The sequence below is a fragment of the Phascolarctos cinereus genome, unplaced genomic scaffold, assembly GCF_003287225.1.
Source record: "Phascolarctos cinereus isolate Bilbo 61053 unplaced genomic scaffold, phaCin_HiC Scaffold_4;HRSCAF=312, whole genome shotgun sequence".
NCBI lineage: Eukaryota > Metazoa > Chordata > Mammalia > Diprotodontia > Phascolarctidae > Phascolarctos > Phascolarctos cinereus.
Genome location: NW_027555847.1, coordinates 467554890 through 467578715, shown reverse-complemented (window position 1 = coordinate 467578715; position 23826 = coordinate 467554890). Strand labels below are relative to the sequence as shown.

Here is a 23826-nt window from a genome sequence, read left to right as displayed (position 1 = left end):
CTGTAACCTCTCCCAAGTGACAAGGTGTAAGATACAACTTTCCTCTCAGCAGAGGCCTAGACCTCGGCCTTCTCTAGAAATTATGTTTGAGGAATTGCTGCAATGTTCTTATCACTACTGCCATAGACTATCACTAAGAAGGATAGAGCTTTTCCTAAGACCAGCAATACTCAGGTCAATTCTGTTTAAATTCAATTTAATTTTAGTTTCACTTTAAAAAAAAAGCTATTCTTGTTTTTCCAAGAACATTTATTAATTAAAGTATTGACATACATGGCTTATCAATATACATGGCTACATAAAGGATATATAATTTCATCAGCATGGAAATCTCCTATCAGAGAAGATCCTAGCCAATCTATAATTTAGCACATAAAGCCTAGAGATTATGTGATTTGACAAAGGTCTCAGGGGCCAGATTTGGATTCAAGTCTTTCTGACTCGAAGGCCATCCCTCTATCTACTGTATCACCCTGTATCTATACTATAATATAATAAATGTATGTGAACATTAGGTCTGATTATTAATATCCAGGCATCATGACCAAGCCACAGATAGTCACAAATTTTTGCTCTGCTTGTCTGAGAGTGTTTTTAAGCACATTGAAGCACACCATGTATAATGTACCAGTCTTTCCTCACCTCTGGGGTCTCTTGTGAGCCTTGACACTATGTTCTCTCATCTTTCTTTTCCCTCAGCAATGTTATTCTCCTGGTTTTCCTGTTCACTTCCTCACTCTACTATTATAGAAAGGTAAATCTGCAAAAATACAGCTTTCAAGTATGCTGGACAGAATATACTTTGTGTAGCAGAGTAAGATTAATATTCTAACATTACTAACACTGTACTTGCTTTTACATTTGGATATACACGTGATCTTCATAGATGTATGTCAAAATTCATAAGGAGACCATGGAAACAGCTTTTTAAAAAAGAGCTGTGGTTTAGTGTGAACTGTATTATGTGGAATTTCCTAGAGTATTCTAAATTTAGGATGCGAAACTAAGGGGAAATGTTGCTATTTCATTAGTAATTGGCTTACGTGAAACCTAAAGTTCACTCATCTTTTTTCGATAGATTCGTTTGATGAGGACTGTGATCCAATGATTGTTTAGCAGGAGTTTTATAGGACTGTAAATTCTTTTTATTAACAGGTATTATAAAGAGATAATACTAATCTTATTTAGAAACCATGAGTGCCACACTGGTGAATATACAGATCACGAATAACTTAAAAGTCTTTACCATTCTGAAAGGCAACACACAGCATACAAAATATACTAAACAAAGAAGCCATAATATGGATACATGATTGAAGCATCTAAAATGATATATACATTTTCCTTACACTCAATATCCTTGGAAGTTTCTTAGAAGAGAAACTTGAGCTTGAACACCTACTTATCCTAAACCACTTAATATTTGTTTGTTGGGGTTTCTGTGAACAACAACAACAAAAATATGACACCTATTATTTGACCCAGTCAAAAACTATGATACAGTAGGTTTGGTGAACTTCAAAGGCCTTTGTGGCTTTGGGTGTATCCAGTAAGATGCTGTATGCACGTGAAATACTCCAAGGCTCTATCTTCAGGGACTACAACCAACACTAGGCTGGCTGAAGAGATGTCCTCAGTATTTAAGAAGACCCCTACATTTGAGGAGAATGAGGGCTATTGACAGGCACTGGGAGTTTTCCCAGGGGTTTTGATTTGTTGTGGCCCAGAGATAAGTTTTTAGCAAAGCAGAGCAGCTGGGCTGCATTAGAGCATTTACAGAGTCATCAGGGTCACACAGTGTACCTCTGACTCCCTGGCATAACCATACTGACTGCATGCCAGGATACTGTGGTGCCCCCCAGAACCGCTGCATAATGATAGGACCAGGTGGGATGCTGGCAGACACACAGAGACATTTCCTCCTATCAATTGTGTTCACTTCTGTCATAAAATTCTTAAAAGCTGTAAAAAGCAAGGAAACAGGCTGGGGGACCAGTGAAAGCACTGCATTCCAACGTCATGACATTGTTTTTCTAAAAGTCTATGATAATCATACTATTTCCTTGGTTATATTTTACTTGATCATTTAAAATCTTAAGGCTGAACTAACCTATTAGTTCTATATATTAGCTTATGAATTACTTTAAGGGTTACAAAGTACTTTCCTCATAGCTATGAGGTAGATAATGCGTAAGTTATTTTTCCCATTTTACTGATGAAGAAGCTAAGATACAAAGGAGATTAAGAGATTTTATCAGGGTTGAACAGCTAATAAGTGGAGTAGAGACACCTTAGATGTGTTTTAAAGCCACTGGTTTAGAGATAGTAAGACTTTGGAGTCTATGATGGTATAGACTTGTTATACAGGGTTACAGTCTTTGTTTAAGTCTATTCCTATATCATACCATTCTCTTCTTCTTAAGCAGCGAGAATACATTAAAAGACTGACTGTATGAAGAGCATTTAAAAAGCACTTGCTAGGTGCCAAGAACATTAGTGACATAAATTAAAAGTGTAATTTTTAGTAGTAATCCAATTTATAAATTAGTTTAAAGCCTGATAGGATAGGAGCAGCTAAGTGGTATGTAAATGGGTACTGGGACTGGAGTCAGGAAGACTTAACTTCCTGATTTCAAATCTGGCCTCAGACACTTACTAGCTGTGTGTCTCTGGGCAAGTTACTTAATCCTGTTTAACTCAGTTTCCTCATCTGTAAAATGACCTAGAAAAGGAAATGGAAAACTACCGCAGTATCTCTGCCAAGGAAAAACCCTAAATGGGGTCCTGAAGAGTTGGACATGACTGAAAAACAAGTGAACAATGACAAAGAATAGCGTGCTGGATATTTAGGAGTAGGAATTTGATAGACTTTTGAGTTTGATTCTTGGACAAGTGAGTCTATAAGACCTAAAGAGGGCTGCACCTATTCCCCATTCGTGTTTAAAATGCAGCAGTTCTGGCCATGAGTGCAAATGTTGCTAGCAATTGATCATTCTTCATTTTGGAACACTGTAGTCTCTAAGAAAGTATGTTAACTGGGTATTATGGAGGCCACCCACAAAGACTTGCCACAAGCAAAGTGTATAACAATAATAATCATAACTTACAAATGTAGAATTTTTTTTTACAAGTGTATAATTCTATGAAGCATTTTGCTCACAAAAGCGTTTTTAAAAAAGGTAGTATGTTATCATCTGCTTCTACAAATGAGGAAAATAAGGTTCAGAAAGGTTGCGATCATGCTCAGTGTCACACAAGAAACAAATGATAGAACATTCAAAATGAATCTCCAGATACTCTTTTTTATAGACCTAATATGTGCTTTCCTTAAAATGAGAGTGAGAATGATGATAATGCACATCGTTACTGGTCAGAGTACTCTACCGGTGAGAGGCACAGCTCTTTGGAGATTTTTCAAAAACACTTTCACAAATGTAAATGATCCTTTTTTTGTGATTCACCTCAACCTTAACTTTATAAATTAGACAATATTCTAATCCAGTCAGATCCACAAATATCTAACTACTTAGATGGCATATCTTAAAATGATCCTGCCATGAACTTGTATCTAAGGACATAGAAATCTACCTTTCAGAAATTGCATTCACTAAAGAAACCACTGTCACAACATCCCTTCCCTCAAAGCTGGAACAGTAGGACCATATTTAATTTGCATGCAGGTGATGAACTTCAGAGGTTGTATTAAAAGATGAGCCAGGGTGGATTAATTTCCAGTCTTTGATATTCATTAACTCTAGCTTCAGAAAAAATACAAGGAGATGACACAATTATACCCACAGCTTTAGAGTCAAAGCAACAGTTTTACAAACACAAGTTCACAGCACCATAATAATTGATCAACAAGGGCTAAATCCCTATGAGGAGAGGTAAAAACAAAACAAAACAAAAGACCAAAAAGCTTTTGGTACAAAGAAAACCATGCTAATTTTAGAGTTTGGAAGAGTCAATTCTGCTTTAAAGACCCTTAAATACACTTGTAAAATGTTCACATTTGATAATAAATCTCTATTCTCCTGAGTTCAAATCCAGCCTTAGACATTTACTAGCTATGTGACCCTGGGCACCTAACCCCAACAGCCTCAACATTTAAAAAATTTTGTTTTATAATTTTCTAACTTTGTATAATGCTTCTTCTGATTCTTACTTCTATCCAATGATCCCCTGCCAAACTAAGCCTATATTTATCACAACATTTATGGAAATCAAAATGTAATGGTTATTTTCTTTGAAAAGAACAATAACTTTCAGACCATATTTCTTTGTCAGTGTGGTACAGTGAAAAGATGGCTAGATTTGAGTCAGAAAATAAGGGTTCAAATCATAGCTGTGCAACTGGTGTGCCCTTTTCCAAATATCTTCACTTCTCAGAGCCTTAGTTGTTCACCTGGAAAAAGAAGGGATTAGACTAGATGACCTTTAAGGTTCTTTCCACCTCTAAATCTATAATCTTATGACCTTTGAGTAACAGAAAACACAGCATAAGGTGGGAAGACTTTTATTGTTTTGTTTTTGTTTGGAGGAACAACAGGATATAAACAAAACTCCCATTAAAGGCAATGAACTAGGAGCCTAAAAAATAAGTAGCATGTATCAGCTGAATATTTACCTCAGGCTGTTCAAAGATTTCTGGGTCATAGTGCAGGAATGGTGGGTAAATGATGGTGAGATCTCCTTTTCGTAGATTGACTTCTCCATTTCCTAAATTTAGAGTGATATCCTCTTCATTAAAACGAACATTGGAAGAAACTGAGGCCATTCGTAAGGTCTCATTAATGCTACTTTCTGTAGTAAGAAAAAATCAACAACAATTAGTCATTAAATTATGGATGTTTCTTAGAAAGACCACCTAGTTATCCATATGCTGTCTGCCTGAAGGATCCATTAAAAAAGAAAAAAAATGTTTTCTTGCACATACCCACTAGGGACCAAAAAGGAAGTAATTCATGGAAGCAACTAGTGAGGAGTGGGAAGGCAAGAAAGCAAAAGAGAATCTTTAGATGTAATGATCCCTTATATTTTCTTTTCTTTTTTTATATTTTTAAAATTTTTTTATTGATTTATTTTGATTTATCAATAATCACTTCCATATGCTTTTGAGTTTAAAATTTTTCTCCCCCTTCCTCCCTACCACCCTCCCCAAGACAGCACACAATCTGATATAGGCTATACATTTATATTCCTATTAAATATATTTTCACATTAGTGATGTTGTAAGTAAAAATTAAAACCAATAGGAGGAACCATCAGAAAGAGGAAACAAAACTCAACAGAAGAGAAAAAAATAGCAATTCAACTTCCATATTTCTTTCTTTGGATGTGGATAGCATTTTCCATCAAGAGGCCTCTGGAGATGTCTTAGATCCTTGTATTGCTGGGAAGGGTTAAGTGTATCAATATTAGTCATCACACAAGGTGGCTGTTATTGTGTACAATGTTCTCTTGGTTCTGCTCACTTCACTCAGCATCAGACCATACAAGTCCTTCCAGGTTTTTGTGAAGTCAGCCTGTTCATCATTTCTTATAGCACAATAGTATTCCATTACGTTCATATACCACAACTTGCTCAGCCATTCCCCAATTGATGGGCATCCTCTCAATTTCTAATTCTTTGCCACCACAAAAAGAGCTGCTATTAATATTTTTGTACACATGGGTCTTTTTCCCATTTATATAATCTCTTTGGGATATAGCCCTAGAAGGGGTATTGCTGGGTCAAAGGGCATGCACATTTTTATAGCTCTTTGGGCATAGTTCCAACTTGCTCTCCAAAATGGTTGGATCATTTTACAACTCCACCAACAATGCATTAATGTTCCAGTTTTCCCACATCTTCTCCAACATTTATCATCTTCCTGTTTTGTCATGTTGGCCAAGCTGATATGTGTGATGTGGTACCTTAGAGTTGTTTTGATTTGCATTTCTCTAATCAATAGTGATTTAGAGCATTTTTTCATATGAATATAGATGGCTTTAATTTCTTCATCTGAGAACTGTCTGTTCATATTCTTTGACCACTATCAATTAGGACCCCTTATATTTTCATACTTTGGTGTAACAGGGAGTAGTAGACCTAACATTGCCAATTAGTTGAAAGAATCTTCCAAGCCCTAAGCACTCCTTCATTTGGAACAGTAATCATTCAAGTTTCTTGGAGAAGCAGTGCATCCGTCCCAGTGAAAGGTTGTTCCATCTCTTTGAAAACTACTAATATTTTTCAAAGCTAGATTAGCTGTTAAAGAAGCATTGAGGCCTTTAGTAGCATAAATTTCCTTGTGTTAGTGGTAAATAAAGTGTGATTCAGTATTTGTTGGGAAAATACTTTAGGAGAAACTGCATCCTTCTCAGGACCTAGGTAAAATAATCAGGCTCTATCATGTCCTGGAAGGCTCCAGAAGCTGAACGTCCTTGCTTTCCCAGTGGCCTTCACCTTTTGCTCCTAGCACGACAGATTTTATGGCTAATTTCCGGCAATTTATCCTGGCAGTTTGAGGAGGAATTCCTTTGGGAATAATATGCATAATTTGCATAAATCATTCTGATAGCATGCATATCAGGATGTAGCTCCTGTCTAGGTCTGCATCTTTCTCTTCATAATCAAAACTGACTATTTTTCCTCCAGCATGTATGGGATGGGGGCTAGAATATGAAACCTGATTCTTTCTATTCATCAATGCAAAAACAGCTCCAAATAGTTTATTTCTCACAAAATGATAAGTGGCTGTGTTTATAGTTTGCAATAAAACATATACACGCATGCAAACACAAATTCTGTCTTTGTGACTGATTAGCAAGGCTTTGTAGCCCACAGCACCCACAGGTTACATTATCAAAGATGGGTACTTCACAGCAGAGTTGTATCTGCATAAAAGATAACAAAGTTGGTTTCACTAAAAATTAAATCTGTGCCCAGCTTGCATAATAAAAAGGTGGGAGGAAGGCTTGAATGTTTTGTCACATGAGGTTTTTCCTTAAGCGTTCATTTGTCTAAAGAAATGAGGCTGCGGTCAGCTCTGTGTGGCCATGGTAGTGATTCGATGTGACGTACAATGAGGTTGTGCATATTCTTTTAGACTGCCTTTGTTACTATAATCAGGGAGAGTCAAATCTGCTTGTTGATGAAGAAGCCAGGAAACACACACACACACACACACACACACACACACACACCCAACTTTGGTTCCAGAACGTAGCCTCAACTGCAGATAGCCACAAGGCACCTGCCATGATAGATTTCAACTGGCAGCACTGGCAACCAAACTTTCCAGGGTACAAAAGGCATCGCTCAGCCCCAATCTTCCTTGGAAAACCCTGTAAGGGGACAATACCATTTTAGTCTATTGTTGTGAAATGGTAGCTGACATATGTTCCTCCAACAAGTCCAGTAAGGAGGGTGGAGGAAGAAGAAAAGCAAAAGAATCCTGGAGTGTCTCCTGTGAAATGGCAGGTTCACGTTTAACAACCTGAATAACGCAGTCAGAGCCTATTGGCTGACTTGCTCCCAGGAAGCATGACAGTTTGGGCCCACTGCGGAATCACAAATGACAATTGGGCAAGCACATCTTATGCAGAAGTTAATCACAATAATGGAGCACAAAGTGTGGCTTAGTGGTCAGATCGTAAATGACAAATCTGTCTTACCTTCCAGTACCAGTTATGTGTGGAAGGCGAGCTTGGCTCTCGCTCTGAGCAATCATGCTGATAATCATTAGATGACAAAAGTAATGAGTCACATTATGATCAACAAAGGAGAGTGGAGCTTATGTGGGTCTACGACATAACACACACACACACACACACACACACACACACACACACACACACACACACACACACACTTCCTTTTCCAGGAAGCTCCTGTATATCTGTGGGGGGAAAGTGCTAAGTTGAAAGAATGACAAGTACCCAATAAAAGCCGCATCTACTTGCAGTTGTCATAGTTGGGCAGACACCAGCCAGTGCTACTGACAGACCAGCTGGGCAGCTCAAGAGGACTTCTATTCGGCACCATGAGGAACAGTAAATTATCCAGCACAGTAAAGCAACATCTGTTTCTGTGCTAGTGCCGAACAAACAAGGCAATTTAAAGCATACCAAGGGATAACCAAGCAGCAAATGAACATGACCCTCATTTTTCCCCCCTTCTTACACATGAGGTGCTAAACTTCCTTGTACAATCTCCATATCATGGAGAAGCCAGGTTGCTTTTTGATAAGGTGTTGTCAGAAAGGTTTTTTTTTCTTTCTTTTTTTTTTTTAACAGATTTCCAAAATGTAAAGAGAAAGCTCGTAGTATTGTTATTCTTAGAATCCTCCTACTTCTATCTTCACTTTTTTTATACCAAAGCTAGCACTTAGTTCTCAATTCACTCTAAATTTTTTTAAAAAAGAAACCCTGTTTCAATACACTTATAAATATTCAGTCTTTAAACCTAATTTGCTATACTTAGTTCGCATGCCTTCAAGCATTTGTCTTCCAATTTCCACTGAATAAATGCGTACTAATGAGAAATAGAGCAAGCTGCTGAGGCAAAACTGGGTGACTTGAGCCTGGCCTGCCACCAGCTTGTGATAGGCAGGGAAATTGAGTTAAAATGAAAAGTCTTGTCAGCTGAAATACAACATGGTAGCCAAACAACACGCTGTCAATCATCCAGCCCAGACAAGGGACTGCAGGTAATAAAAGGTCATTGGGAATCATTACTTCATTTGGCTTTCATATGTATGTTGATTTTTAATTAAACACAATCTCTATCTTTAAGTGTTTTACAAAACTTATTGTGCAGAATGGATTGCTAATTCATACTAACATTTAGCAGGTAATGGGGTACTATAATTATTAGAGTGGATTATAGGAAAATTGCTATCAAGAATGCAAATATTTTGATCATTTATACTATGCACAGCAGCATGCCAACAATAGCCATGATGATGATTACAGGGAGGATGTCTGTGTTTTCAGATGAGCAAGACTGACCAGCACATCACAGAAAACAGACTTCTCTTCCAAGCCTTCACATCATCTTCAACATTCTGATTCTCCATTGCTGCCTTCATGCAGCCAGAAAAGAGCTCTTTCATTCACTCTCTTTGTACCTAAAGTTGTTTTCTGAGCAGTTATGTTTTCTAAGGCCCTTGGTGTTGTACTAGAGCAAGAGAACTTCCCTGGGTGACATCACCCAAAGGCAGAAAAATAAAAGGAATACTGTCAGATGGAGATGCACATATCACCTTTACACTGAAAAGTTTCAAAAATTGGGCTGCAAAAACTGACAGATGATTTTGATTTACTGCAACTTGTGACACCCAAAAATATAGGCTAGTGTAAAATATAAATAATAACTCAGATTTCTATAGCAATCTAAGGATTTCAAAGCACTTTCCTTACAACAACCCTATGTGGTGTATAGCATAAATATTATCAGCCCATTTTGCAGAGGATAAAACTGAGGCTTTGAGAGGCTCAGTGACTTGCTCAGCGTCACATGGTTGGTATATGTCAGGGGTGGGATTCAGAGATTCAAACCCAGGCTTCTAGTTTCTAAGTTTAGCACTTCATCCACTTATGCCATGCTGTCTATGCATACTCATCTTTATTGTAAAATGCATATGCTGTGATATGGCAATATATTAATATTCATCATCTTAATGATTGGTATGGACTGTTATATAATTGCTTCCACTATGAATGCCAATGGATACAGACTATGTGGTGGAAGATGGTGTAAAGGATTGTAAAAAAGAAAAAGGATTGTAAAAAAGGTGTAAAATCAGCTATATTGTCATCCTACTAGTTCTGCCACACATGTAGACTTAGAAGAAAGGAGTGAAGGGATACGATTGTTGTTGTTGTTTGTCCTTCATTCTTGAAGAGGACCATGACATCAAGGAGGGGATGTCATGCTGTGCAAATGAATTGGATATAAGTAAATGATGGCTGTGCAAAGTCACCTGCCTCACTTTCTCCTCCAGAGCCATCTGGGTCCAGTGAGGAGATCTAGATCAGGATGACTGGAGATGGCCCTGGATGCAGTGGGAGACCTTGGCCTTTTTAAGCTAAGGTCTTTAACAGGCCTCAGTTTGACTGAGGCAGTGCCAACCCATTCAGTGATTAAGGCTAGGTAAGAAATGAGGCTCTTTAGTAAAAAAAACCAGTTTTGGAGGGGAAGATCCTCAGGGTTTATGGCCAAAACAGAAACAATTGCTATTTACATTCACTCTGATCCAGTCTGGGCTCAAACAATGACCAAGTGGGGCTTGGCCTGAGACCTACTGTTGGAGAGGAGGGGAGAGGAGAGGAGAGGAGAGGAGAGGAGGAGAGGAGGGGAGGGGAGGGGAGGGGAGGGGAGGAGAGGAGAGGAGAGGGGCGAAGGAAAGGGAAGGGAGGAGAGAAAGAGAGGATGAGTAGGGAAGGAAGAGGAAGAAAGAGAAGAGAACTAGAACTATCTAAATAGCATGTAAACTTTAGGGTGCTGTTAAATGAGATGATTATTATTATAATATTTTTATTAACACAGACATAGACGTTTTGCTGATTAACTTAAATTGATTTTAGTTTCTATTTAATCTGGAGTTATGAACTTACTCTGACTTACTACCATCTGGTATCTACTACTTTCTGGTATCCATGATCCTAGTGGATGGCAACATGGTCTAGGCCTCTATGGCAATAAAACCTCTCCAGGCAGACTTTTTAACTTCATGCTTATCATTACTAGGATGGAGCATCACTTTTTAGCTCAACTGATGAGCCTCAGAACAAAGCTTCTCCCAGTAGTTCTGTTGCCCTTTTAGGATAGAACAGCAAAATAAAATTCCAATTGCAGCTCTCTGCATCTTCTTTTCCCTCTGCTATTGTCTTATGCTTCAAAACTGATTAAAAGTCATAAGGGAAACATGGTGGCCACATACTTAGTGTTGCCCCAGGATAGTTTACCATCAGTCATAACCCTGGATATCTCAGTAACCCTTTTGAAGATCCTTGTTATTTTGAAAATAATTTGCACGTCCTTTACAATCATTTATTAACTAAATTATCAACTTTCAAATTCCTTTAAGTCAATCTCTTAAATGAGCTTAGCATTTTTCCCTTTATGAAGGCTTAATTTACATTTTTAACAGAGCAGTTGTTATACAGTTATAGACAACAGTTTCTATATTACACACTGAAAACAATAGGCTTTTGCAAATGGGTGACTGTGGTCCATTGAGCAGACAAGGATTGTCTCTGCTGTCAACAGTTTGGGTTTAATCAAGTTATGTCCTTGCTATTCAGTTGGGTATTGGTCCTATGAATGGCCATTGTACTTCCAGCTTAAGAGAAATAGGGAGAATAGGGGGACTCAGTCTTGGAAGACAGAGACGGAGAGGAGAGGAGAGGAGAGGAGAGGAGAGGAGAGGAGAGGAGAGGAGAGGAGAGGAGAGGAGAGGAGAGGAGAGGAGAGGAGAGGAGAGGAGAGGAGAGGAGAGGAGAGGAGAGGAGAGGAGAGGAGAGGAGAGGAGAGGAGAGGAGAGGAGAGGAGAGGAGAGGAGAGGAGAGGAGAGGAGAGGAGAGGAGGAGAGGAGAGGAGAGGAGAGGAGAGGAGAGGAGAGGAGAGGAGAGGAGAGGAGAGGAGAGGAGAGGAGAGGAGAGGAGAGGAGAGGAGAGGAGAGGAGAGGAGACTTATTTAAATACTCAAATGGATCTTTGATCTAACCAATCAAGTAGTTATATCTAATGCCAGCCTCAACCCACCAATGCCTGTGATCCCATGTGACTCTGGTACTTGTTTTCTCAAAAGTTTACCAGGGGGATACACTCAACAAGCTGGAAGAACTTCCTTAAAATCTGATGTATCTGTAGATATGCTCCTACCTCCTACCCCATATGCTCCTATTTGTGTTTGGGACTGCTCCGATTGCATCAAGCCCCAACACATTGCAAAATCACCTTCAAGAGATCTGTAATGACTCAAAGAAATTTGGTCTGCCCATCTTTATAGAAAATACCAAATGGATGAAGAATGAATATTGCCAAGATTTCTGGATTCAATAAGAATTGAGCTCAAATCTAGTCTTATACTCTTACAAACTGTGTGGCCTTAGACAAGTTACTTGACTTCTATCTGCCTCATTTTCCTCTTCTGTAAAATGAGGGTAATTATAGGAGTTTCCTCACAGGGTTGTTAGGACAATAAAATGAGACAAAGCATAAAGTTCTTTACCAACCTCAAAGTATTTCATAAATGTTAGATGTTATTAACATGCATTTAGATGGACACCCTAAAGATCCTGTCCAATAGTGTGTGTGTGTGTGTGTGTGTGTGTGTGTGTGTGTGTGTGTGTGTGTGACACACAATATAGATGGATACTGACTTGGGACCAGAGTTGAAAAGGAGGAGAGCGGGTAAGATTGCTTTCAAAAACTGCAATCTCTCTTACTGACCTCAAGCTTCCCATGAAAGTAACAGCTCACCTTTTCAATACTTACTTTCTGCTGATGTTGATGTATGGCAGTGAGACAAGGATGAAAGTGCTTCTAAAGAACTAGAAATAAGTGTCACACAGTAAGCAATGGAAAGGAATAGGGTGGATGTGAGGAGGCTGAAACCTATATTCAATGAGGAAGTCATAGGAAAAACAGATCAAAAGATGCCATTAAGGAATTAGGAAGAGAAGATAGATTTGTCATGTGGCAAGAACAAGGAATGAGAGATGGGCAACTTCACTGGTATCCTCTAAATGTCAAGAAAAAGAAAGGAAGACCTCTGGGAGGGTTGAGATCCCTTATAGTAAAAATTTGGGAAGACACAGAGAAGAGTGGCATTAGATAGCTAGGCAGAGAAGAGCTACAAACAACACCACTAGGGGGAATGCCAGAAGCAATGTGATCCCAGATAGATTTGAACATTTGTGTAAGTTATAATAAGCACTTGGGGTGACAGGTCTCACTACTTTTTTAAAAGTTCAAAGATAAATGTTTCTAGTATGTGATGTCTAACAGCATTTTAGAAAGCATTACAATTCTCATCACCTCTATACTGAGGAACTTACATATGTTTTAAAGATTCATAATATATAGGGAACTTTGATTGACATGAAATGACTGTGTGATGTCCCTAATATCACTAATGTATATATGAATGATTTGTCCCATGATAAACTCATACCTCTATAGTAATGGCAAATCTTCACATAAAATTCATTGCTTCTGAAGGTGGAGACAAAGGTCCAAGGCTTGATACATTCCAATTAATTCAATTAAACAACATTGTGCCTTAGCTTGGGATAGGCACTATATTAGGCTCTGGTGATACAAATTTAATTAAATTCAATCAAGCAAGTATTTATTAAGTGCCTACTATGTGACAACCACCAAACAAAGCTTCCTGCTCTCAAGGAGCTTAAATCCTATTGGAAAGAAATTCTATTTAGATAATTCAATATAAAATATGTACAGAATAAATACAAAGCAATTTCAGGTGATGGGGCAACATTAACAATGGGAAGAATTAGGAAAAGCCTCTTATAAAAGATAGTAACTAACCTGGACCTTAAGCTCATATTTTAGGCTCCCTCTCATGTCCTCAAATGATTTCTGAAAGATATAGATATACACACACATACACTGTGTTTATAGTATATTTTACAAATATAATATACTATAACCATAGATGTATACATACAATTAGAGTGTATATGTCTGTATGCTGTATGTCTACATGTATTTGCCTCTAAAAAATAATATACTTTTCTCTGGTATTATATGCAAAATATAGGAGGAAAAACACCACTTGTCTTCTGAACTACTTCTGGAAACAAATATAAGCTTCTTTCACATTACCACTTCCATGATCTTAAGTCATGGACCAAGGGGCAAATTTCTAGAAGTAGGTACCTTCATATCTTTGGTCCTATCTTTGCCTCTAAATCTTCCAAATGTCACTAAGTAGTAACAAGCATTATTTATGGCTATAAACATGTTTTTCTTCTAACCTTCTTCATCGCTCTCTCATTCCCTGGCTTCTCTTGTTCCTTCTAACTCTTGAAAGGAGACATTCCTCTCAAGTCTTTGTCCTTGACCCTTTTCTATTCCCTCTTTCAACAGAGGAAAGGGAACTAGGTGGCTGGGCTAGGTGAACTCAGTCCAAATTTGAACTCAGGCACTCACTTGCTGTGTGATTCTAGGCAAGTCCCCTAACCTCTTTCTGCCTCAGATTGGTCAATTGTAAAAAGGGAATCTTAATGGCACCTGCCTTACAAGCTTATTATGAGGATCAAATGAGATACAATCTTTAAAGTACTTAGCACAGTAACAAGCCACAAATCAGCATTTATTATATTCTTATTCTCTTTTCTCTGGCCTTTCTTCCCTCAAAAAACAATCTTCCTTAATTATCTCATCTACTTTCATGGCTTAAATTCTCATCTCTAAGGGAAGGTCTTGCCAAATCTTTACTTCCAACTTGGATTTCTCCAGCTACCTGCTAGACATCACTATTTGTTAAGTCCCTCAAATACTTTACAATCTTTCCATCTTTACTCCCCCAAATGTTTCTAACTTTTCTATTTCTATTAACAATAGTATCATTCCCCCAGTTAATCCATGCTCAAACCCACAAATCATCAGTGATTTCTCCTTTGCACTAAATTAATTTCCAAGTTCTTTTAACTCCATCTGTACTATGTGTCTTGAATCCATCCTCTTCACTACCATCCACATTCGGGATCTCACTAACTGTTAACTGGCCTATTTCAATAACTTTCTCATTGGCCTTTAAGTCTCCTGTCATTCTCCACTGCAATCCATCTTTTACTTTCACCCTTTCTTGGGTCATACCTATGATTGCATTGATGAAGAAGTTCCATGTGAAGAAACTCTCTATTAACAAAGACAGGTATCTACTCTGCAACTTAAAATATTAAAGATACCTGAGGCACTGAGAGATTAAGTGAGTTGCCCATGGTCACACAGTCAATATGTGCCTGAGGTAGGAACTACAGCCAACTGTTCCCAATTTCAAAGCCAGCTTTCTAAATAATATGACATAGCACTACTCATACCTTTTATATACCATAGTGAATCTCCCCAAAGAAGAGTTTTGATCACATAAATTCCCTATTAAAAATCCTTCAATGATTCTCCACTACTTGCCAAATAAAGCTTGTGTGTCTTAATTTGGCATTCAAAGACCTCAACAATTTGGATATAAACTATTTTTCTAGTCTTATCTCCTATTATTCCTCTCCATATGTATTTCTGGCCAAATTGGACTATTTAAACACATATAAATATTTTTCTGTCTTCATTGATTTGCTAACATTTTCTGGAATATTCTATTCCCCAATCTACTTGTAAGGATTCTTCCCATCATTTCAAGCCCAGTTTAGATGCTTCTCCCTTCATGACACCCTCATGAGACTGCCTTCTCCTCAAATTGTCATCCCCTATCTCTTCTCTTTCAAATGGTATTAGCAAAGAGACTTGTTTAGACTTGTTACCCCAACTTCCTCACTGTTCCACTCACTGTCTAATTCCTTGCTTCCTGGTTTTCAAACTCGTATATCAACTGAACCCACTTTCACCAAACTTAAATTAGCCATTAAATTCAATGGTCTTTTCTCTCTCTCACTCTCATTAACCTATCTGCAGCTGCTGATGCTGGGTATTCTCTTCTCCCTTGGCTTTCCATGGCATTATTCTTTCCTGGCCTTTGCCTCCTTTGCTGGACCATCATCCACTTTCTTGGCATGCTTATTCCCAAAAGTTCTCTTTTGAGCTCCTTCTCTTCTCTCTCTATCCTTGCTTCTTTGAAGATGTCCTTAGCTTCCATAGGTTCAATGAACATTTCTATGCAGATGATTCCCAATTGTATATATCCACCCCTAATGTCTCACTTGGGCAGCTGGGTGGAGTAGTAGATAAAGCCCTGGACCTGGAGCCAGGAAGACCTAAGTTCAAATCCAGCCTCTGACACTAGCTGCGCGATCCTTGGCAAGTCACTTAACCCTGTTTTCCTCAGTTTCCTCATATATACAATGAGCTAAAAAAGGATTTGGCAAACCACTCCAGTATCTTTGCCAAGAAAACCTCAAATGGGATCATGAAGAGTTGGACATGACTGAAATGATTGAACAACAAACAATAACCTCTTTCTTACTCACCATCACCTCGATTGCCAGATATTTCCTCCTAGATGTTCCATAGCTTCTCAAATTCAATATGTTCAAAACAGAATTTGTTTTGCCCTCTAAAATTGCCCTCTTTCCAACATACCAAAACTTATGGGATGCAGTGAAAGTAGCTCTTAGGGGAAGTTTTATATCTTTAAATGCTTACATAAATAAAATAGAAAAAGAGGAGATTAATGAATTGGGCATACAACTAAAAAAACCAGAAAAAGAACAAATTAAAAATCCTCAATTAAACACCAAATTACAAATATTGAAAATCAAAGGAAAAATTAATAAAATTGAAATTAAGAAAACTATTGAACTAATAAATAAAACTAAGAGCTGGTTTTATGAAAAAACCAATAAAATAGATAAACTTTCGGTTAATTTAATTTAAAAAAAAAAGAAAGAAGAAAACCAAATTACTAGTATCAAGAATGAAAATGGTGAATCCACCACCCAGGAAGAGGAAATTAAAACAATAATTAGGAACTGTTTTGCCCAACTGTATGCCAACAAATTTGACAATATTAGTGAAATGGATACATATTTACAAAAATATAAATTGCCCAGATTAACGAAGAGGAAGTAAAATACTTAAATAACCCCATCTCAGAAAAAGAAATTGAACAAGCCATTGATGAACTCCCTAGGAAAAAATCTCCAGGGCCAGATGGATTTACATGAATTCTATCAAACATTTAAAGAACAATTAATTCCAATACTATATAGACTATTTGGGAAAATAGGTGAAGAAGGAGTCTTACCAAATTTCTTTTATTACAAATATGGCGCTGATACCTAAACCAGGAAGAGTCAAAACAGAGAAAGAAAATTATAGACCAATTTCTCTAATGAATATAGATGCAAAAATTTTAAAAAAAATTAGCAAATAGATTACAGCAACTTATCACAAGAATAATACACTATGACCAGGTAGGATTTATACCAGGAATGCAGGGTTGGTTCAATATTAGGAAAACTATCAGCATAATTGAGCATATCAACACCAAAACCAACAGAAACACATGATCATCTCAATAGATGCAGAAAAAGCTTTTGAAAATACAACACCCATTCCTATTAAAAACACTAGAAAGCATAGGTATAAATGGAGTCTTCCTTAAAATAATAAATAGCATCTATCTAAAACCTTCAGCAAGCATTATATGTAATGGGGACAGCTAGAAGCATTTCCAATAAGATCGGGGTGAAACAAGGATGTCCATTATCACCACTGTTATTCAATATTGTACTGGAAATTAGCTTTAGCAATAAGAGAAGAAAAAGAAATTGAAGGCATTAGAATAGGCAAAGAAGAAACAAAGTTATCACTCTTTGCAGATGACATGATGATATACTTAGAGAATCCTAGAGAATCAAGTAAAAAACTACTTGAAATAATAAACAACTTTAGCAAAGTTGCAGGCTATAAAATAAACCCACATAAATCATCAGCATTTCTATATATTACCAACAAAGCCCACCAGCAAGAGACAGAGAAATTCCATTTAAACGTACTGTAGACATTATAAAATATTTAGGAGTCTACCTCCCAAAACAAACCCAGGAACTCTATGAACACAATTACAAAACACTTTTCACACAAATAAAATCAGATCTAAATAATTGGAAAAACATCAGTTGCTCATGGGTAGGCCGAGCTAATATAATAAAAATGACAATCCTACCTAAGCTAATTTACTTATTCAGTGCCATACCAATCAAACTACCAAAAATTATTTTATAGAGTTAGAAAAAATAATAACAGATTCATTTGGAAGAACAAAAGGTCCAGAATACCAAGAGAACTAATGAAAAGAAATGCAGGGGAAGGTGGCCTAGCAATTCTTAAATTGTATTATAAAGCAGCAATCATCAAAACTGCTTGGTACTGGCTAAGAAATAGAGTGGTGGATCAGTGGAATAGGGTAAATATGCAAGACACAGTATTCAATGACTATAGTAATGTATTATTTGATAAACCCAAAGACCCCAGCTTCTGGGATAAGAACCCACTCTTTGAAAAAAACTGCTGGGAAAACTGGAAAAGAGTATGGCAGAAACTAGGCAATAGATAAAAATCTCACACCATATACCAAAATAAAGTCAAAATGGGTTCATGACTTAGATATAAAGGCTGATACATAAGCAAACTGGGAGAACAAGGAATAGTTTACCTATCAGATCTATGGAGAACAGAAGAATTCATGACCAAACAGGAGACAGAGAACATTATGAAAAGCAAAATGGATAACTTTGATTACATTAAATTGAAAAGTTTTTGCACAAACAAAGCCAACGCAACTAAGATTAGAAGGAAGGTAGAAAATTGGGAAAGAATTTTTACAACCAGTCTCTCTGATAAGGCCTCATTTCTAAAATATATAGAGAATTAAGAAATTTATAAGAACACAAGCCATTCCCCAATTGATAAATGGTCAAAGGATATGAACAGACAGTTCTCAGATGAAGAAATTAAAGCCATCTATAGTCATATGAAAAAATGCTCTAAATCTATTGATTAAAGAAATGCAAATCAAAACAACTCTGAGGTACCACATCACAACTATCAGATTGGCCAACATGACAAAACAAGAAAATGATAAATGTTGGAGAGTATGTGGGAAAATTGGAATGCATTGTTGGTGGAGTTGTGAAATGATCCAACCATTTTGGAGGGCAATTTGGAACTATGCCCAAAGGGCTATAAAAATGTGCATACCCTTTGACCCCGCAATAGCATTTCTAGGGCTATATCCCAAAGAGATCATACATATGGGAAAAGGACCCACATGTACAAATATATTTATAGCAGCTCTTTTTGTGGTGGCAAAGAATTGGAAATTAAGAGGATGCTCATTAATTGGGGAATGGCTGAGCAAGCTGAGGTATGTGAATGTAATGGAATACTATTGTGCTATAAGAAACGATGAACAGGCTGACTTCACAAAAACCTGGAAAGACTTGTATGGTCTGATGCTGAGTGAAGTGAGCAGAACCAAGAGAACATTGTACACAATAACAGCCACCTTGTGTGATGACTAATATTGATACACTTAACCCTTCCCAGCAACTCAAGGATCTAAGACATCTCCAAAGGCCTTATGATGGAAAATGCTATCTGAAGAAAGAACTATGGAGTTTGAATGCAGATGGAAGCACACTATTTGCCATTTTTTTTCTTCTGTTGAGTTTTGTTTCCTCTTTCTGGTGGTTCCTCCTATTGGTTCTAATTCTTACTTACAACATCACTAATATTAAAATACGTTTAACAAGAATGTATACATATAGCCTATATCAGATTGTCTTGGGGAGGGTGGTGAGGAGGAAAGGGGAGAAAAATTTTAAGCTCAAAAGTATATGAAAGTAATTATTGATAAATCAACATAAATTAATTTTAAAAAGTAAAATTGTCCTCTTTCCAATTTTCCTATTGCTACTGAAGGAATTTTCCTGCCACCCTCTACTCCTCCAGGTTTGTAAACTTGAAGTCATATTTAACTTTTTTCTTTCTATGCCCTCTCTCTCACCCAACCCTCAATCTGAATGATTTTCAAGTCTTAGTGGCTCTACCTCCAGAAGAACGCTCACATCTTTCACTCACAACCACCCCCCTGGTTCAGAGAATCATTATTTCTTGCCTGGACTAACAGAATAGTTGTTTCTATTCTTTCCTCACTCCAATCCATCCTTTACAGAGACACCAAAAAAATTTTCCAAAGACATGGGCTCAAAAACCATTAACTTCACGTTGCCTAGAGGATAAAATTAAAAGCTCCTTAATGTAAGCTACAAGGCCCTTAACAATTTGGTTACCATGGCAAGTCAATAACAGCAGCTCTTTATTAAGCAACTACTTTGTGCCAGGTACTTGCTAAGCAAGGAGAGAGAAAAAGAAAGACAAAAAATGGCTACTTGCTTTCAAGGAACTCATAGTCTAATGGAAAAGAAAATATAAAAATTACTATGCACAAAAACAAAACTCTCTCTCTCTCTCTCTCCTATTTTCCCCAGCTTTGTTTCATATTACTCCCCGTCAGACACTATATTCTTCACAAATTGTATGACTAGACATTCTCCATTTTTGCACATTCACAGAAGTTATTCCTCATGCCTGGAAGAAATGCCATCTTTATATGTGCCTGTCTGAACCCTCATCTTCTTTCAACTTTCAAGGCTCAGTTTGGGGGCCACTTCTTCCATAATGCTCTCTATGATTTTCCCAGCTGTTAATGCTCTCTTCTCTCAACTATCCTTCTTCAACACATATTTGTATATGTAATATATTTCTGTCCAATAGAGGACCCTGAGTTGTAGGAATTATTGTGTTTCTGTATGTTTCCAATACCTAGTATAATGTCCCAAAGAGCAGACACTTAGTAAAAGTTTGCTCAATCGAGCAGAATAAAGCCATTCTGATTTCTTCAGAGTCACTTTAACCTCCTTAGGTGGTAGTCACATATAACCTTGTATTATCTTCACTTGCATATATGTCTTATTTCCCCTACTTGATGGCAACTTCCTTGAGGCAGAACCATTTTTTATGTATCTTTACATCTCTTTTCAAGCCTTGTATGCTGTAGGCATTCAATAAATAATATTTGTTGAATGAATGTGAAGTGTTATAAATATTATCGTGTTCTGGAAATAGAAAAGCAAGGAGGCTCATTAAATTAATTTAATGAGGTTAAATTACTTGGTCAATGTCATTCACAGGATAGCAAAAGAATCACAGCCAGTAAGTACATCATTTCATTTTCTTAATTTTGTAAAATGGGAAACATATGACTTGGCCTCAATCCCTAAAGTGTTTCAAGTCTAAAAGGACTGAAGGACTACTAAATTGACTTCAAACTTTCTGCTTTTGCCTTTTTATTGTTGTTATTTAAACAATCTCAGTTTTAATGACTATTTGCTTAAGTTTTATTCTTACCTGGATGACAAAAGAAAGCAGGAATATTTTATTCTAGAAGATATTACTCAACCAGACAATTTCAGTAGGGAAGACATGGGAGACAACCTTTTCCTCTTCTTTTCATATATTGGGAACTGGTTAATGAGTAGGAGTGAATTTATAAAATGGTTTTCCCTACTGCATATAAGGAAGAAAACTTCTAAACAAATGGAGTTCCTCTTCCTGGAGATATTCAGGTGGTGGTTGGATGAATACTTTTCAGGAATGCTATAGAAGGGATCCTGGTAAGGGATAGATGGACTGAACACAGGATTCTCTGTGGTGTCTTTCATTTCTACTATCTACCTTTTCAACATCTAGTAAACAGGTATCCCCCCCTTTTTTCCAGAAAACAATTGAGATGAAAAGCTCATAGCATGTTAAAATAAGCCTATGAAGGGATGGAAACAACATCTGATCATTAGCAACTTAAGCTACAATTTCAAACAACCACACATATCTCTTCAATCGACCATTTCATTTATTTAATTTTATTCACTAATTTAATTTAATATTACTATTGAATTGTTTTGAATTTTTTGCAGTTCATGAATTTCCATTGGAACTAATTTTTATGATACTTCCTTAAGAATTACAAATTCTAAGCTGCATAGAATGTATAACTTTAAGATTAAAAGTATCAATACTATGTTACAGAATAAGAAATGCATTTGTATACAATTGGTCATCTAAAATACTTTCTTTTTAAATGAAAAAAAATATACCTTTCTTGTCTGTTTGGAACGTATTAACACTCCACCAGATGCTCAGAATCAAACAACTTAATAGGCATAAACTTTTTGCAAATAATTGCAAAGCTCCAATTTAGCTTTTTTGCATACCTTGCATAGTTAATTACCTAGGCCTTAATGTTTACATGCAGTGAGAGTATCTACAGCTATAAACTACATAATTCATAATTGATGTAAATGGGTGTTATTATGTCAATTAAGCAGCTGTGTCCTCCACCTCTCAGTAAACAGAAATGAGTGATAGAGTTTGGAGAGAGGTACCTTTTTCTCTTCATAACAGATAAATATAAATTACCTAGGTAGACCAAGCTGTCCAATTGTTCTCTGGTGAACAGGATGTTAAAATCAGGTTCTTTCTTTTGACCTGTTGACTGTAGCAAATGGTCAACTTCATCACGCAACACTGCAACAGCCTCTGGGTGCTGCAGAAGATAATACATTGTCCAGAATGTAGCTGGAATCGTGTTTGCCACAGAGGCCCACAGAAAGATAAAATGATGTGCTGGGAGAAAATAAGTGAAAAGGAAGATTAATAGCGTTTATTACACTGATTAGATTTGCAGTGTGCTAATTAAAAGATGTTAGGACACAGACCCAGCCAAGGATCAGTGAATGCTAATGAGGACCAATAGGCTTCTGAAGTCTAATTTTCTGCTTAATGAGAATAGTTTAAAATGTAATGTTGGAGGGGGGTATATAGGGGGAAGGGAAGGGAAAGGGTAAAGGGAGTAAATGCAGTTCAGTTATAATCTTTCTCATTATCACCGTTAAGTATCTTGTTTTACCACCTCAGCAAAAAAAAAAAATCAATTATCATAGACGGTTGTTTCAGAGTGAAACATTTTACCATTACCCAATTAGAAAGAGCATAAAAAAATTTCAAGGTCGCCATTTTGTCTTTTAATTTCAAAGGTCTATAGTAAATTATTTTATTTTGACAAGTAATCACTCACAAGTTTCTTACCTCCTCTTTCATAATCCTGAAGCTCTGTAAATTGCTCAAGAAGAATTTGTCTAGCTCTGACAACTTCTGATATTCCTTGCATTTTGGAGATGCGCTCTGATGAAAAATTTTGTATCAACTTTTCCCGAATATCCTTGGCAGCTCGTAGTGACCAGGTTGGTAGAGGTGACAAAAAGCTCAAGAATTTATCATCAAACTTGACAAAGTCCTCCATTAATTCATGGATAACTTCACCTGAATTTGTGCCAGGATCCTTCCCATAGAGGGTTAAATATGTGGCTTCAAATATTATTGATGTACAAAACTTATATAATTGATTTTTTTCTCCATTTTTGGCTTGTAAAAGTTGCTCTTTCATGATATGCTGCAGATTCTGCATTAGATTATAACTACACAAGTCTAAAAAATTGCTTTTCAGATATTTATAGCCTTCTCTCATTGTTTTCTCCATGCGTGGTGTTTCATTTGGGAGCAAGAAAACTTTTCTTGCTAATTCTTTTCCAAACTTGTTGAAATTAAATTGTTTGTGGTTTTTTAACACCAATGGATATTGAAATGGATCCAGTACAAAGGTAAAGTAGTTTCCTAAAAGAAAAAAAAATAGATAATTTCATGAGAATACTTGAAGGTAGCAACAGAGTTATACTAAAGGAAACTTGAAATTTTAGGTTAGTTTTTATTGGAACAAGAAAGAATTTGGTATCATAAAAATGAAAACATGAATTTATTAACAATAAATTTCAAGGTTTTCTTTAAAAATAAAAGATAATGGAAATTATTTAAGGAAAATATCCTACAGACAAATAGAAATAGAAAGAATGATTTAGGGTAAGAATTTGATCATTGCTCAAAAAAAATGTGATATGTGGAATAATGCTGTCTATCCTTCCCCCTTAAACTTTTCTTTATTCCTTTTATTTAAGTTGTGAGAAAGTGATGGTGAAGTGTAAAAAGTAAGCTAGCAGTCCTCAGACTCAGGAACAT

The 23826-nt window shown here is 36.7% G+C and overlaps 1 protein-coding gene across 1 annotated transcript in view; it reads right to left on the bottom strand.

The window, feature by feature from the left end:
• Positions 1-23826, bottom strand: part of CYP7B1 (cytochrome P450 family 7 subfamily B member 1) — a 280114-nt gene that overhangs the window by 11609 nt on the left and 244679 nt on the right. The window contains exons 3-5 of the mRNA XM_021002118.2: positions 22843-23427; positions 22174-22380; positions 4628-4803 (exon numbers count right to left, since the gene is read on the bottom strand). Of these exons, the coding sequence (XP_020857777.1) occupies positions 4628-4803; positions 22174-22380; positions 22843-23427 (968 nt within the window). The remainder of the gene's footprint in view (positions 1-4627; positions 4804-22173; positions 22381-22842; positions 23428-23826) is intronic.